At 40.2% G+C, this 18672-nt stretch overlaps 1 protein-coding gene across 3 annotated transcripts in view; it reads right to left on the bottom strand.

Moving 5' to 3' along the window:
• Positions 1-18672, bottom strand: part of ADAMTS9 (ADAM metallopeptidase with thrombospondin type 1 motif 9) — a 162476-nt gene that overhangs the window by 138034 nt on the left and 5770 nt on the right. For all 3 annotated transcript variants that reach the window (XM_065933342.1, XM_065933345.1, XM_065933344.1), the window contains exon 3: positions 17834-17996. In XM_065933342.1, coding sequence (XP_065789414.1) covers positions 17834-17996 — 163 coding nt within the window. The remainder of the gene's footprint in view (positions 1-17833; positions 17997-18672) is intronic.

The raw sequence follows: 18672 nt of genomic DNA, 5'->3' as shown, positions 1-18672 counted from the left end.
GTTGGTTTACAGTGTTGTTCAAGTTTTCTATTTATTAATTAATCTTCTGCTTAGCTAGTCTATCTACTACTGAAAGTAGTATTGAAGTTTCCAACTATTACTGTTGAATTTTTTATTTATCTCTTCATTTCTGTCAGTTTTTGCCTCTCACATTTTGGTGCTCTGATATGAGATGCATATTTGTTTATAACTGCTAAATATTTCTAATGAATGGACTCTTTCACCACTATAAAACATTTTGATAAACCTTATTATATCAGTAAAGTGAAGTAAGCCTGTCACAAAAGCCAATAAATTATATGATTCCAGTCATATGACATTTTCAGAATAGGCAACTCGATAAAGACAAAAGTAGCTCAGTTGCTAAGTGCTGGAGGCAGGGTGAGGACCTTGGCTAGGGAGTTGATAGCTAATGGGCACAGGGTTTCTTTTTCAAGTAATAAAAACGTTCTATTATTGACTGTGATGGTGGGTGCACATAACTGTGAGCACACTGAAAATCATGGGATTTTAATGGATGAATAGTATGGTATGTGAATTATATCTCAATAAAGCTGTGAAGAAAAGAAAATATATTACTTAGTTTGTGAAAAGCAAATAATCTTTACTTACTGTCTTTCATAAATACTTTGACTTAAAAGATTTATTTAGAGAGAGGTATAACTGCAGCAAGAAAAATACTGAGGAAATACTATATAGAAATCACTCTTTCGGCCACATAGAAGAATCACCTCTAAGAGAATCATCAGGGGGTACTTGGGCATGGGAAAACCCTAAATCAGGCATTAATTGCAAAAAAAAGTACACTTAAGTAGCAAAGTTGAAAAAATTAAGACATTAATCACTAAAAGAGATTTCTAACAAAGAACAGAAATAATGGAGAATAACTCATGCAAATCCTAATACACCTGGAAGACATTTCATTCACAACTAATCTTTGTATCAAAGAAACAATTTAGTATGCTATATATGATATAAAAATCCAGGAATAAAATTATGTCTTCAGAATCAAAGACAACACCTTCTATTACATACTTTCCCAGTCTTTTACCTATCTGACCTTTTATCTTAATGAGTAAAAATATTTATTGACCTAATTAGCCCAACTAATTTCTACCACATTAACCATTTTAGCAGGCAGTTTTGAATTTGGCTTTACAAAGAGTAGGAGCTTTAAAGATTCGAACATTCACTATGACTACAAATGTAAGAATGTTTTTACTGAGAACGGAAAAACCAGACACTTTAACTGCTATATCTGCTCAACTCTCTTGCCTCTGAATAGAAACTGTTAATATCAGAGAACGATTTTCACCAAGGGACACACATTGCTAGGATAAAAAGAAAGTCATTCACATTTCTCTTTAGTGACCTGATAGCATAATGGAATAAGCTTAGTATTTCAAATTTGCAATGTCACTTTGCTAACAGTTTTTATCAGAATGAGCTACATAATGAAATTTCACCCTGGTAGAAAGCACGTAATAAATGATCAGTGTATTTTTGCTCTTCATTTCACCCACATAAAGTTTTACATTTATTATCACTTTTTAATAAGATATAATTTTATATTATAAAATTCATATTTTCAAAGTATACAGTTCAATGTTTTTTGGTATATTTATAGAGCTGTGTAATCATTTCTATTACCTAATTTTAGAATACTTGTATTGCCAAAAGAAGAGACACTGTACCCATCAAGTTATCACTCCTCATCCTCTTCCCCTCAGTCTTTGGCAATCATTAACCTATATTTCGTTATCTATGGATTTGCATTTAATACAAATGGAGTCATGCTCTTTATGTCTGGCTTCTTTCACTTAGCATAATGTTTTCAAGGTTCATCCATGCTGTAACTTGTATCAGCACTCTATTACTTTTTGTTGCCATCTAGTATTCTACTATATAGATGTATCATCTTTTGTTCTTCATTCATTCGTTAGTGGGCATTTGGGTTCTACAATTCAACTGAATAATGTTGCCTTAAATAAGCTTGTACAATTTCTTTCTGTGACTACGACTGGACTTCTCTCTAGGGAGTGACTGTTTTTGTTTTTTTTTTAAAAAAACAATTTTCTGGCTTAAAAATAATTCTAAAGACAAGCTGTTTGTACCCTTAAATGATCTTTTCTGAATTACTTCTCTTGGCCTTAATTTTCTGACCTCTTCAATGGGTATATAAATAGTTGTTTACACCCTTAAGGGTATTTTGAGGCTTAAATAAGAAAGTATATAGAATTACAAACTGAATTTTAAAATCTTATTTTTTTGCATCTATTTTGTGCAAAGCACTGGTCAAGTAAGTTGAAATAAACAACAACAAAACAGAAATAAAACTTGGAAAGGATCCTTAAAAACAAAGTATCATAAAAACTTAAGATAGTATCAATATTAAAAAACGTGACAGCTAAAAAAAAATTTGTTTATTTACTGGCAAAAATGTTTTAAATGAGCTTCATTTCACATTGCCACGCCATAAAATGCATATGACATTACTAAACAACTGGAATTATTTTAGAAAATAACATCCAGGCCTGGTTATTCTGAGTTAGTTACTCACTGAGTGCTTCCCACCCACTAGGGCTGAGCTAAGGAGATTCGAATGTTAACATTAACAGCTGGGAAGTTAATCATTGCTCTCTATGTTTATAAGGTTTATCAAAATTTAACTGAATCTTCCTTGAGGCACTGAGCCACCTTGTGACCTCGTGGTCTAAGTGGGCAGGGGAATCACAGCACAGGACCAAAGGGAAGGCTGGAGTGCCAGGATTTTAGCAGGTCCCCTTTCTGCTTCTCCAGGACTTGACAGCCAGAAGCAAGTGGACAGGAGTTTGCAGAGGTTCCACACCTGGATTCTGGAGCCAGACCAGCCCTGGTTCATGGTCCTGCCTTAGCATGCCTCTAGCTGCCCCTTCTTGGGCAATTTCTTACCTTAAAGGTTCAGTTTTCTCATCCATAAAAAGAGGATACTAATAGCACACACTAAGGGTAACTGTAACTGTTAAAAGAGATAATACGAAAAATGCCTGTTACACAGAATGTGGCTCATAGGAAAGCTCGATTTAATACTTACTGTGATAGGAATTAATAGTTGTTATTGCTTTACTAGTAGTATGCAGAACAGCCCCTCTTTATAAATTAGAATGTTGACATCAGAGTTTCTCAAACAAAACAATTCTATTTTTGGAAGAGTCTTCTAAAGGAAAGGATGGAGGGAGAGGAGGAAGGAAGGAAAGTCGTAAAGACCAGCCCCCTGTTCCCTTGGAACTTGCAATCTAGGTAAGAGGCACATGCAGACTGACGTGGGAAGACCTAGTCTGAGATGGAAACAAATGCTACAAACATTTCCACCTCTCAGTTGGCTCCAGAGACTGATAGCATACAACAAACAAAAAGTGGAAGCTGAGGGCAGGTCCCGCCCTCTGTTCTAGTCGTGTTTAAGATCTACCCTCAAAGAGTTATTCAGTGAAACCGCCAGAGAGAGACTTGATGAGACAGGAACCACAGTCTACTGGGATCAGAGGAAGATGGGTAAACAAGCACAATGTAGGGAAGAAAGAGATAAAACATAAAAACAAAAATAGCCATAAAACCAATGAATGTTCTAATATAAAGAACAATGTGTTTCCAGAAACTGGATGGAGAAGGAACTAAGGGAAGGAATTGTTCTGTGTATATAAATTTCTAAAGCGTATGAATGAAAATCATCAAGACTTATTTTTTTTAAGGGCACTCAGTTTGACAGCCTGAAAAACAACAGTGAATTCCTAGATACTCTAGAGAGTCACATACCCAAACGTGTCCCATTTCTCTAGACAAACTGTTAGTTTTGGGTGGGGCGGGGGCGGGGTGGGGGAATGGCACGCCCAGTCCAACATCTAACAGTGCTCCACACACAGGGCTAGGGGGACAAGGGTGCAAAGGGCAGTGGCGGGAGAGATTTCCTTTTTGGCTGGCCAGAACCTTTATGGACAATGTTTCCCCAGTAGCAGTTTATGGAACGTTAGTCTCAGAAGATATTTCCCAAAACAAGCCAAGTGGGTTTGCAAAATACTTTATACAGCATTTACAACTGGGACTTTTTCCATACACATTAGCATTTTAAGAGCTCTGAGAAATCTTGCAGAAAAGAAACCAGTCTACATTTTGTTCATCCATGGAATCAGGAAAATTATGGGATCTGGGCCAATTTATGAGGGGATTGAAAGTTCTTGGAAATAGAATGAGATGAAGAGAAGTGTACTGACAGACTTTCCTTTTGGGGAGAGAAGGAGATGCCATTGGGAGAAAACAATTAGAAGCTTCTTGCAGTTCAAGGGGCTGTGATGAGTGGTTGGTGGTGGGTGATGGGAGGCATATCTGAGGGTCATCACACCACCTTCCAAGGGCTGGGTGCCTCCCCTATACTGGGGAGGTAAATTTGCTGACTCAGGTGCAGAAGCTGAGATTTTTGCCCCAAAGGACCTGCTGCATCCTCCCATATTCAGCATCCCCCAGCTCCTTCAACTACATGCAGTAACTACAACACTGACTACCCTGTTAACAATAATCCTGGCTCATATTTGCTTTAAGCTTTCCACCATGCCGAGCACTACTGAAAGCACTTTACATGGACTAACCTGATTGCTCCTCACAGCACCACATGTGACAAGTCCTACTAGCTCCATTTCATAAATGATCAAACTGAGGCACCCTTGAAACAACTTCATGAAATATTTAAAACACATCTATTTGAAATAGCACAATGCTGAACATACCTTGGCCTGTATTTTATAGGTCTTAGAGTTTGTTTGGATTTGCTATTAATATCCTGAAATAGATCCTAGGGAAATGTTGGTTTTGACTCGCTGCATCTCTAAGCAATAACGGGAGATGGGCCCTTCTGCCCAGCCCAGCGGGGTCCCAGCTATCTACAGTCATCATGCACTGTCTGTAGCCTGCTTCCAATGGTTGTTTCACAGGCCTTTTTGTGACATGACGTGGATCTTCCAGGCCAGCGGTCTCCAGAAGAAATAAAATGTGAGCCCCACATGGAAGATAAGAATTTCCAGTAACCACATGTTAAAGAGTCAAAAGAAACAGATGAAATTAATTTTAGTGATATATTCTACTTAACCTAATACATGCAAAAATACTGGGTTGGCCAAAAAGTTCATTCAGGTTTTCCACACCATCTTACAGAAAAACCTGAACAAATCTTTTGGCCAACCCAATATTATCCTTTTAACAGCCATTTCAAGGGCTCTGGAGTCACATGGAGCTATTGGTTATGGTACAGGCTGGTACATTTAGGCATTAAGTGTTTGCAGTGTGAATACAGGAGGCACCATGATGTGCTGCTAAGAGTTTGGGAGTCAGAGAGACCTATATTGAAATCCTAGTTTCTGCGCATTCAATCTGGGACCTTGGGCAGGTCACTGAAGCCCTCTGGGCCTCAGTTCCCCCATCTGTGAAATGGAGATGATGATGATTCTTCCTTAACAGGGCAGTGGGAAGGGTTGGATTACTCAATATACAGGGAAAGTGCTGAAACAGAGCCTGGTGCAGAGTTAAGCGCTGGCGGCGGCAACTCATTACTAAGGTTGAGCAGCCTTTTAGGGCTGCTAGAATAAAGGGGCTCCTGCTAAAACATTTCTGTGTAGTTCCTGGTGGCCCTAGGAATGCCCACGGTGGGTCTAGGTATGGCTCCCATATCACAGACTAAAAGGCACTTGGGCTGGAGTCCTTTAAAAAGGCTTCTAAACAACTCTTAGAGAGCATATCTCCCACATTCCTTTGATACACCGGTCTCCCAGTTTCCAGGCAACTGAGGACAAGTTTAGACTAGGCCTGCAGCAGAAACCCTTCATCATGATGTCCATATTCTGGCCACCACGGTCCTGAGTGCTGTAAGGACACACTGTACTCTGAGCACAGCGTGAGCTCACCAGGGGCCCTCCGAGCCACAGGCCACCAGTCCGCAGCACCCTGGCCTGGCTCATATATTCAGCTGCTATATATTCAGCGCTTGCTGTGACAACTTAATTCCTTAAATGATTAAAAGCCTAATATCTTTCTCTATAGTCTTGATATAACTTTTAAAATGCTCTCATTAGTTTATTCATAGTTATCATTACACTTAAACCCAGTGGCACTTCCAAAATCCCATTTGAGTTGCACCTCTGAACATCCTCTTTCCAGGCACCATGCATTGATTTATATTTTATTTTTATATTTTTCCTGATTTACAGCCTGGAAAGAATATAGGAAGGACAAGGCCTATGTTTGTTCAGGGCTCATTTTTCCATTCACTTTGGCTCCAAGATTATGAATCCCTTCAAAATTCAGAGCCTCAATCCTCTTATCCACAAAGACGGAAATAAGAAGTTCTCTAAAGTTCATTCCAATATTGAAAACTGATGAGTTCTCATATTTAATAAGATAAAAGTGAGAAATGCTGAAAATGAAGTCCTAAGATTCAAAAATTGCAAAACCCAACAGTCTCCTCTCTTAGCCACTCAGAGAGGATATGAAAAAAATAACCAATGATACACAGGGTGCGCACATAGAAGGAGACAAAATAACTGCAATGGAGAGAGACCAAGAGAAAAGAAGTGTGCTATGCGTGATGTTAAAAAATATCAAGGAAGGGACCATATATGTACCTCCATTTCTCACTGCAAAGTGCTTATTTTGAAACTGCTAACATAGGTGACAGTTTATAAAAACCATTTCTATTCTCTAATTTGACTTGTTTCACTGGAATAGCATCAAATGTCAGGATTAGCACATAGGCTTAAAAGAAAAAAACAAAACAAAAAACTAGCTCATAATCAAGTTACCTTTTGAAAACCATTATACTGCCCACAAAGCACAGAATAGGAACTTTGTGGGAAAATGGAGTCATGTCTCCCATTCCTGTTTCCCCAAAAATGTGTGGTCATACACAGCTGAATCTAACACTGCTAACTTCTTCTATGTGTGTCTCTGTCTCACTGTCCTCTGGCTTTCTCTCCTGTGTGCACATAATGTGAAGTAGAACACAGTTGCATTCTTAGGAATTCAGGGTTTCCTTTGTAAATGTTTTCATCCATTAGGCAAGAGGAACCTATTCCTATCATTAACTACATGGGCTTGAAATTGAAAGTTGTGTTTCTAAATATCAGCTAGAAAGAAACACAACAATGTCCCTTTCCATTGGCACAGACAATGGCTTTGAATAACTAGACTTAAAGAAGTCTTTCTGAGTCCATCTCTCTGCACCTGTGTCTTGAACAAGCCCTATACTGCACTGTCTACTATGCTTTCCTGCAGTGTCATCCCGTGACAGCATGAAATCCACGGAGCATGAAATGTTTGCAGTAAAATAAGGAAGACATATATGAAATAAGGGTCTGCAAATGAAAAACGAAAAGACAAGCTGTAGTCTGGGAGAAAGTATTTGCAAACTACATATCTGATAAAGGGCTTATATGAGAATGTATAAAGTACTCTTCACTTCACTAACACAAAAACAGATGTTTCAGTTTTTTTTTTTTTAAGGAATGAATTTGAACAGACACTTCACCATAGACAATACACAGATGGCAAATAAGCACACCATTAGTCATTAGGGAAATGCAAATTAAAACTGCAATGGGATATCATTACACATCTACTAGAATGGGTAAAATTAAAAAACGAAATCAGCCAAATAAAATATTGCCCATACCAAGTGCTGGTGAAGATGCAGCAGAACTTTTATACCCTGCCATTGGGACTACAAAATGGTACAGTCACCTTGAAAAGCAGATGGGCAATTTCTTATAAAGTTAAACATACGCTTACCATATAACTCAGATATCTCACTTCTAGGTATTTATGCAACTGAAAACGTATGTTCACCCTGAAATCTGCATGAAAATTTTTAGAGGTTTCATTTTAAATTGCCAAACTTTATCCCTCATCTGGGTAATAAACAAATCAAGGTCTACCCATACAGTGGAACACTATTCAGCAATACAAAGGGATGAATTACTGATGCAGGCAACAGTGTGTATGAACCTCAAATGACCATGGTTAATGATTCCAGTGATATGACATTCTGGAGAAGGCCAAACTAGAGAGACAGAAAATAGGAGGCTACTGCAAAGCACAGCAGGAATCATTCTCTATCTTGATTGTGATAATGGTTACCTGACTGTATGCCAAAACTTGAAAAATTGTACACTGAAAAAGATGACTGTTTTCTGAGTATAAATAATACCTTAATAGAAAAAAGAAATGAAGAAAATACTAGAATATATTATATATACATATGTAGCATATATATAATATACTCTCCAATATAATGGAACATAAAAATATTTGTAAAAAAATTAAAATCTTAGCAGGAAAATTCTGAGGTCTATCCCATTAATTTAAACTTTTCTCACACGTCACAGGCCAAGTGCATTCCTAACACCCTACCCTAACTCTAATGTCATGTGAGAGATGGGGAATTGATAAAAAAGGAAGCATTCTACCAACATTTGCCACTCATTATTTTTTACTCCTTTTCAAAGTCCACTGCCCACAAGTACACAACCACAGTATTTTGAATCTCCTCCTGCTCCTTTCTGTGACATGCAATATGCTCTGGACTTACTAATGATCTGGGGTTGTACAGCATTTCCACGCAGAAGTCTGGTCCAGACACAAGCAGACTCTGCTGCTGCTGCTGAGTCATGTCAGTTGTGTCCGACTCTGCATGACCCCATAGACGGCAGCCCACCAGGCTCCCATCCCTGCGATTCTCCAGGCAAGAACACTGGAGTGGGCTGCCATTTCTTTCCCCAGTGCATGAAAGTGAAAAGTGAAAGGGAAGTCGCTCAGTCGTGTCCGACTCTTTGCGACCCCATGGACTGTAGCCTACCAGGCTCCTCCGTCCATGGGATTCTCCAGGCAAGAGTACTGGAGTGGGGTGCCACTGCCTTCTCCCAAGCAGACTCTAGTTACCCACAAATAGCTATGACAAGGATTCTATAATAATCTAATTATCAAAGAACCTAACTTTGGCAGATACAAAGTTCAAGAATTTAAACCTCCAATTACATCTCAATAAAGACGCAAGAAACGAAAATTTTAAACCTCAACTATATGGGTAAATAGCACTTTATTAAATGAATGGGTTTAGATGAAGAAAACCCTCATAAAAAGAGAACCATGAGCTTCTCCAATGTCTCACTCCAAAAAGACAGCCTGCTTAGGTGAAGGTCTGAAAGCCCTCAGATTTACCCCAAGTACCTCCTGTGGCCATAGCTTGCACATCTGATGGCTGCCCTCTGTCCCAGGTTTCTGTCATTTCTTACATTCTTTCTTTAGAGGACATGCATCTTAACTGTTTCAGGGGTTTCCTGGGAAGACGAACAAACTAGCAAGTATCTGTCTGACCCTTTTCCTTGGCAATGAATGGGCTTTTGCAGAAAGGAAAATAACTGAGATCTGATGACAGGTGACAGGGAAAGGTCCTGATTTGGGACCAAAGGTGAAATGGTCCACCCTCGGGCTAACTCTGAATCCAGAAGTTTATCAAAAGGGCTCGTGGGAGGGGACAGGAAAGTGTGTCATACATCACAGAGACCTTATTTCACATCCAAACCTAACCTGCCATTTCACATTCCCAACTGCAAACTGGCTCTTCTGGGTTTCAGAACAAACGTGAGTGAAATTCTTGAATGGTAGATAAGGTAGTCTCAGTAAATATTGTAACCTGAGGATCTATTGGTCAGTTTTTAGAAAAAGGGGGAGGAGGTTTTCAGGAGACTCCAGACAAAGGGTCAGGAAAACAACCTAAACACTACCGTTTGTGCTCAAGGAAATTCTCTGACAAGTGGCTCATTCCCGGTGGCTTTCTTCTCACTTTCTCGCTGTGTTCTAGGTTTAGGGGCTGACCCTGCTCTTTCAAATTGTTGCAGATGCACCCCGATCTTAGGGTAATAAAGAAGAGTCAAAGAGTAAAAGAAATGGAAAAGAAGAGTCACAGGGAGCAAAATTAAAACTAGAAACAAAACAGTGATTGTTAACAACAATGGCAATGGCAACAAAGTGACAAGTTCCTTAAGACCTAACAGCCAACTGCAGTGTGTGGACCCCGATTAGAACACCATCTGAACAAATGGACTGTAAGTAGGCACTTGGGAGACCACCATGAAAATGCTGACATAGACACTTCAGATGATACGGAGTAATTACTATTGATTCTATTCACCATGACGAACACTGTCACAGGTATGTTAGAAAATGTATCTTCATTTTTCAGAGACATATATTAGAGTATTTAGAAAACTGACATCATACTTGACTTTAACAAAAAGGAAAAATAAGAAGCAAATATGGGGAAAAAACTTTCTCATCATTAAATGTAGATGGTACATACTGGTGGTTCATTTTACTTCTGCCTGTACTTTTCTTGAAGATGTTCATAATAAAATGTTTTTTAAAAAACATGATGAAAATTTTTTAAAAATTAGATGAGAACAGGTCCTGTATTAGAAGTTTCTGTTTTACTACCCTTTGCCAATTTTACTGGTGTGCTGCACTATTAGTCCTAATGTTAAAACAAAATAAAAGCAATACTTTAATATAAATGCTACACGGAATATAAAGCTGAGGAAACAAGCTCAAGAATTCAATTATTTAAAACAGTACTTTCTTAGTAATTTACAGAGGATTTTAGAAGTCATTGCTGTTTAATAGACATAAGGTCCATCAAAGAATTTTAAAAAGGGGGGAAAGGCATATAAAGATGGATGAGGAACAAAAAGAGGTAAATGAAAAGAAATTAAACCAAAACAATAGACCCCCAACTGGCAAAATCCATCTTTAAAGATTCCAATAGACCTTGGGTTTGAGGGTCAGCTGTTTCCTATTTACACAAGTTCGTTCATGTCTCTTTGAGTTCAGTTTTTTCATTTGTAAAATGGGAATAACTGACACATCTTCCTCCTGGGAAGCTGTTATAGAACTAAATGAAAAAACCCACAATGCGCTTTCACATTGACCAGCACACGGTCCCTTCAGTGTGGCCTGTTCTTAGGTTAAAAGGCTGAGGGGAAAGGATCTAAGGAGAGAAAAAGGCTGTGGGAAAGTGGTGGCAGGCTGGCCTCTCACACAAATCACTAATTAACCAACAACCACAGGGGACTTCCCTGGCAGTCCAGTGGTTAAGACTTCACCTTTCAATACAGCAGTTGCAGGATCAATCCCTGTTCAGGAAGCTAGGATCCCACATGCCTCTAGGCCAAAAAACCAAAACATAAAACAGAAGCAATATTGCAACAAAGTCAATAAAAACTTTAAAAATACTAAACACACACACACACACACAAAACACCAGACAGGCTTAGGGCCAGGCAGATGTAGGAGGTCAACCAAAGCTTCTGTCACTGCCTGGACCCCTCAAGCTGTCCCAGAATTGTTTACTCGAAGACCCCTTCTGAGGTCTGTTCCTTACCTCTGTCTCTCACTCCATTTGGGCCCAACTCTCAGGGCAGCTAATCTAATCAGCTAATCTATGCTAAATTATTAATGGGATACACGAGGTTAATGTGTAACAAGTATATACTCCAACAGAAGCAAGTTGGAGACACAGGCTTCATGAGTCATCAGAACCTTAGTGGGAATTCCAGGCAGCAGGCAATCCTCCTCCATAACAAATCAGATCCTAGCAATGCATTTTAAAAAACTGTTCCAACAACAACAACAACAAAAAAAGTTTCAGCAGAAGTAATTCATACACAAATGCAATTCAATCAACAAAGGGACAGGTCAAAAAACTACTTTAGCCAGACCAGGACAAAAGGGTTGTGAAAAATGGTATGTTTAGGAGCACTATAACCCTTAAGGACATTTTCTATGTCTCTGTTTTCCTATCTGCAAAAATGAAAATTGAGGCAAAGATTAAATATAATCCATGGGAAACACTTGTAACAGTGTCCGCGCCATGCAATAAGCACTCAACAAACATTAGCCACTGTTAGTATTATTTCTTTATTTATTTTTTGTTAGTATTATTTAAAGATGAGATGATATAGAAGTCAAAGGGGATGCCCTGAAAACTTGAGTGAAAAAGGATTTTTTTTAGATGGCAGCTTCCATTTGTGTTTTCAATGAAGTTCTGCTCAGAGCAGAGCAAACTGGAATCAGATCTGGATTCAAGTGTCAGGCCAACTTCCTACCAGCTGTGTGACTTTAGACAAGAGGCTCAACCTCACTGAGATGTAATTTACTCAACCGTAAAATAGGCTAATGATATCGACCCCACAGTATTGATGAATGAATTACATATGACAATATACAGAAAGTGTGTAGCATAGCGATTCCATAGGCATCCTGTATTTTCTAGGCTTTACAATCACATCCTTGGGAGCCCAACCAAGAAGTGACAGTACACTCTAACAAGGGTGACAAGCAGAGGTCCCAGCACCTAAGACCAAGCCAGGGTAATCCCATTATAATCCCAGAGTTAGTTAGTACAGCAAGGACAAGGCAGTTTAACTAGGTGGGAATGGAGCCTCAGTTTTGACCAGCCCTGGTGTCCCAAAGAAGTAGCCACAAGGCAGGGATTGTATCTACCTGGGTGTTGAGATTATCTCATCCCAAAGACAAAAACATGCAGTTTTGACTTGGCTATTTGTCCCTGGTGACAAGTGTCTTGGGATTACAAAATAATTACACGCTACTCCCCCTTTTATTTTCAACTGCATTTTTTGATTATGAACCTATTATAGAATCATGACAAAAATATAAGAATATAAGCTAAAAACGTAAAGATTGCCTATGTTCCTACCAACAAGAAATAGTCCCTTTTAATATTTGTGTGCCTACTGCTGCAGATTGTTTTCTTTATACATGCATGCTCTCCCACACACTCTGTCATTATTTTAAAAAATGAGATCATACCCTCATATTACTTCATCACTTGTGTGCGCACTTAGTATACCTATTTCTGGGTTTGTTAACCTAAATTCAAGCCATCATTTTTAATGGCTGCATAGGAATCCACCAAATGCAGACTTCACCAATTATTGATCTATCCTTCAACCAAAGGCACTTAGGTTGTTTCCAGTCACTTGTTATAATAACCTCCACCAGACACAGTATATAAACCTGTTTATACAAATGTCCACAATTACTTCCTTAGAAGCGGCGTTGATGGGTCAGTGAGTGTACAACTCTTAGATGCCTTAAGGGAAAGCAAAACAGCTAGCCTTGCTGAGATGGGAGGGTGAGAGAGGCATTTTAGTTACTGAGAGTCACTGTCTTTTAGGTCCAGGCAAACAGTCCTGGGTGTGCACTGGAAGGATTGATGCTGAAGCTAAAACTCCAGTACTTTGGCCACCTCATGCGAAGAGCTGACTCAATGGAAAAGACCCTGATGCTGGGAGGGATTGGGGGCAGGAGGAGAAGGGGACGACAGAGGATGAGATGGCTGGATGGCATCACTGACTCAATGGACATGAGTTTGAGTAAACTCCGGGAATTGGTGATGGATAGGTAGGCCTGGCGTGCTGCAATTCATGGGGTCGCAAAGAGTCAGACATGACTGAGCGACTGAACTGAACTGAACTGAAACAGAACAACCTTCTGTTCATCTTTTCTCCTGCCTTCCTCTCATTCACCTATTGGGAAATTCATCTCTTTCACTGACAGAAACAACTAAATCCTCTTGCATAAAATCCAGAGGCAAATAGCAAGTGTCTGCAAAACAGAACTTGGGGTGTCATCTAGAAATGCAATACAAAGGATCAGCAGGAAGGGGCTTTTAAAAAGCAAGAAACTCTCCCCAACAGCTCCCATGAGTCTACCACTCAGCCCCTCTGGCGTTTAGGGCGAGCAGACAGTCACCTCAAAGACCTCTACTGAGGAGTCAGTGGCAAGGGAGACCAGTCACAAGGGCCTGCCATAAGAAAGAGAAGCTACCCCACAACCCATCCTGAATCCTGCTGCTGCTGCTGCTGCTAAGTCGCTTCAGTTGTGTCCAACTCTGTGTGATCCACAGACTGGAGCCCACCAGGCTCCCCTGTCCCTGGGATTCTCCAGGCAAGAACACTGAAGTGGGTTGCCATTTCCTTCTCCAATGCATGAAAGTGAAAAGTGAAAGTGAAGTTGCTAGGTCGTGTCCAGCTCTTAGCGACCCCATGGACTGCAGCCTACCAGGCTCCTCCGTCCATGGGACTTTCCAGGCAAGAGTACTGGAGTGGGGTGCCACTGCCTTCTCCGAAAATGCTGCATTAGGTAGAGATAAACACAAAGAAAGGGCTCTACACCTGCCACTCACTGGCAGGGGCACCATGGGGCAAGACTCTTATTGGCCTTTTATGATCAGGTGACCAAGAAGCTCTAAGCTTAACCTCAGGGATATGATTGAGTTTTGGTATTTTGAGTCTAAATACCAAATTTTTTGAGTCACCACACCTAGCTATGGTGTCTTAATTTCTATTTTTATGATCATTAAAAAAAATCTCCCATTCAGTGATTGTCTACCATCTGTCCCTGGAGTTTTTATTAGTTCATACTCATTTAGTCCTACCTACCCTCTTGGAAGGGACATGTTACTCTTACTCTATGTTCTAAATGCACTTCAGGTCACATATCTAACTAAAAAGATGGTTTAATCCTCATGGCATAGAGGAGTTACTCAATAAATAGCTCGTGGCTGAATGAATAAATGCACACATTAATGAATAAATTATGTTGTAGACTCCTTTCTAATTCCATAACATTTTTACTTCAGAAGACTCCTTCTACATGTCTTTTTAATAGAACTTATCTCAGAATCCTTTTTGAAAACTCAACATACATTAACCATCAGAAATGAGCAAGACTTCTATTCCGTCTGTAGGAAGCAGTGTCACAGCCACAGTGCCCTGCCCCCAGGAAGACTCTCATAATCCAGTAACTGAAGGGTTACACCTAGCTCAGCAGAGGGCTTCCAGGTGCCTGCTTCCAGGCCGGGGCCATCTTAAATTTTGAAGGTTTCTTGTTGAATATTTAAGTATCACTCCTGTAAACATGTCACTTAACATCCCAGGCCTACAGTTTGCTCATTTGGGTAGAGTTAGCATGTTGACCTACAGCTAGTTTCTTCTAACTTGAATCATCACTTTATGAGAAGTGAAGACAGAAGGCAGTGATGAAATTGCAAAGACACTGCCAGCTATGGACAGTGTTTACTGCCCAAAAACCCACTTTAGTGGGAACTCTCACATAGAACTGAACTTCTAAGTCACTTGGAATGCTTTTTAAACCCCACTGATTCTTGCTCCATCTCACTTCCCTGCAAGGGGAGTTTGTTTAAAGAATCTGCATGAGGCTCCCAGGGCACTTTTAAAAGTTTACCTCTGATTACCAACCAGTGCTTTTGGGGGGATATCTCTGAAGCTGAATGAACTGATATTTGCATTGGCCAGATAATCCCTAGCCAGAAGGACTTCTCCCACCCCCACCTACTTTTACTCCCTGTGCCAAAGCTTCCTGGATTTTGGAAGTTTCTGATCTGCTGGTCCATGCTGTTAATGGCTGCTGCTGAAATGTGCCATGTTCCAAAGTTCTCTCCAATTGCTCTGAGCTTCCTGTATCTGAACTCAAAGAAGGGGAGCTGAAGCAGCTGGGAGAGAAAAATCAGAGTGGGCATAGTCCAACAGCAACCTTTGAAAGAGCCAATCAAAACTGCCGGCCTTCTGAATCATCACACAGGGTGAGGGAAGGGTCTGCCAGATTGGTCACCAGCAAGCAAAAAATCAGATAGAAAACTAAAAGTTGGCACTGGTGATTTGGAAGATGGCTCAGAGGCCTCAATACTAATAATTAGAACACAAATAAGTGGTTTTGAAAAAAAAATTTTTTTTTTCCAAAAAAATGGTAAAGACAGCAAAGGCATCTTTTGCTGTCCTCTTTTCTTACCTTTGCAGACTCCCTCTCTTTTGTGTCTTTAACTGAACTTGACAATGACTTCTCCTCTGGTCCAGAAAACCAAATGTCTATTTATTTTGGTAATTAATTTAAGAAAATGAACCCAGAGAATTTTTGGAATGATAGTATTAAGAAAGACTCCTCCCTCTTTCTTTCACACAAACACTAACCTGAATGTACACACTCATACACATCACAGCTGCACACAGCAAAGGCCGCAAGATAAGACAGGAAATCATGGGTTGTCATCAAGGACTAGTTGTGAGATATTAGGCAAGCTGTTTCATCTCTGAAAGCCTCAGCTCCTTTAACAGGCACAATGGAGGGGTGAGTGGTGTCTGTCTCATAGGGTTGCTGTGGTGTTGATTAAGTGAAGTCGTGTAGGTAAAGTGCTTTGTCCAATGTCAGTAAAAAATAAGACCATAATAAATAATAAAAGGCAGTTTTTAAAAAACAGTGGTTTGCTTTCACTTTAGGGAGAAGAGTGGCAGAAAGTGCCAATGTTCAACAAACTGATCAATGAAAATGTTATATATCTTTTGAATGCACATTATATAAGATGAAAGTGGAAGAGAGATATTTCTTTTCTTTACACATATGCATAAAATAGGCACTTCCTAGTTCAGACTTAGAAAGTCAGAAGTTAAGGTCTACATTCTTATTAGGAGGGCCACAAAGATGTGATAAATGTCTTGCCATTCAACTTGCAGATGGCTGGCGGTCTTGGCACCCTAACGACTGTTTCTGACTTCTGAGTCCCATTTCTACCCCTTGGCTCTGTAGAGAGGCTAGACAGAACATTTTAGTTATGTTCCAATTAGCCCTGGTGGTTAAGAACACAGGACTGAGTAGGAGAAAGCCAGATGACACACCCTCCGACTTGGCTATAGCATGTTACAAGCCAGTGTCATCTTTTATTAAAGGTTTCACTTTAGAACTAATAATTCCTGGAGAGAAGAGGACATCACACTCTGCCACAGTGAAAGAACCTGATATAGATACAAGATGAAACAAGTGATCATTTTAGGAAGACCTTCTTGCTCTTGAATTTTGGTCTTATTTGGAGAAACCAGAAACACCCTGAGAAATCACTTAATTTGAGGAAGAGACTTTAAAAAATAAAGGGTGGAGGGGAGGGATAAAACTTTATAAACAATAAAAAAAAGACGGTATTTTAACAAACATCCTAAAACTTAGGGCCAAACAGATAGATGGTTTCCAAAGAAACAGGACCATCAGAGAGAAATAAGCAGGCTTCAGAGACAATGAGAGGGTGCTTCAAGACTGGAGACAGAGAAGCACACACAAGCATTAGCTTTCCAGGGTGCCAGGGGAAACAACCGATAGTGGCCAAGCGTGTCAGCACCGAACCTCCAAGAATCTGGGCAGGATGGAAGAAAATCTGTGGCAGGTATACATGCACTCAACTGACACCCACAGCTCCATCCTGTGCTTCCTGAAGTCACAGAGCAGTAGTTACACTGAAGCTGATTGAAAAAAATTCCAATAAACGTATAGAAGTTTTTGTGCCTTCCATTTCTAAGACTTTTTCATACTTGTACACCTAGAAGTCCTAATGAATACAATAACAATAGCCTCAAGACATCACTAAAGCTTAATCCTAAAAATTAGCAACTTCAGCAAGAGGTGGCTCTGCCCAGAGTGGGCTTGGAGTCACTGCTATATGAGTTCATCTCCTGGATTTGTCACTTATTAACCGTGCAACACTGGACAAGTGACTAAACCTTTTTAGTTTCCACACCTGTACAATGGGAATACACTTACCTGGCTTGAAGACTGAATAACAAAGACAACGTAAATGGGAGTGCTCTGTAGCCTGTGAAACAGCTACATCTTTGAGGCCTGGCAGGTAACCCAGCTCACACAGCTAGGATCTCCCGTTTAAGCAAGACGCAAATACCTGAGGTGTCACATGCATGCCGTCCTGCTGCCGGCTCTCTGTGGGGGCCGCTGTGCCTGTAGATAATGTGGGGTTTGTTCTGCGCCTCTTCATCTTCTTGTTCATCAATGGACAGTAGAGGTTCAATAAAATAATCCCCATCATGGGACCGAAATGTGCCCAGCTGCAAATAGAGAGAGATGAGAAGTTGATTTAATATAACTTAGCCACTGGGAGGAAAAAGACAGTGGAACAATGCCAAGTAAGTGGTGCCATCTTACCCAACTCCTTTCCCATGAGGGCTCCTTGAGCTGAAAATCTTACTGGTGTACTTGGAGAAGTAGTTTTTTTTTATTTTTCTTTTTTCACTCTCTGTCGTATCAATACCTTAACCTGTGATTGGACTCTACAGAACCTGCTATCCAAATCAGTCTCTAAGAAATATTTCCTCGGTGCTTAAGCTGTAATTATATTCACTCCTCCAGGCTGCTGAAAGAGGGTTTCTGTGTGTTAGGACAGCTTGGAAACAGGAACAAGTATCAATTCGAAAGAGAAAAGCCTCCTCAAGAAAGCCTTATCCTGACTTGAAAATCAGGAAGCACGTGTTGACCAGAGGCACTCACAGCGGTGCTGCCAGGGACAGTGAGGAGCCCCCATCAGCCCTCTCCCCGCCCACAGGGCCTGACCTGGGTAAGACTCTCCAGTCAGGCTGCCCAGGGCTCCAACCTCAGTGCCACCACTTGCTCGCCCACCTTGGGTAAGTTCCTTAACTACCCTGAGCTTCACCTTCCTTGTTTATCAATGAGGGATAAAAATATTTACTGTCACTGTGCAGATTAAATGAGATAATAGGTGTAAAC

Source organism: Muntiacus reevesi, chromosome 4 (genome assembly GCF_963930625.1).
Source record: "Muntiacus reevesi chromosome 4, mMunRee1.1, whole genome shotgun sequence".
Taxonomy (NCBI): domain Eukaryota; kingdom Metazoa; phylum Chordata; class Mammalia; order Artiodactyla; family Cervidae; genus Muntiacus; species Muntiacus reevesi.
Note: the sequence above shows the minus strand (reverse complement) of the source record. Positions and strands in the feature narration are given on the sequence as shown.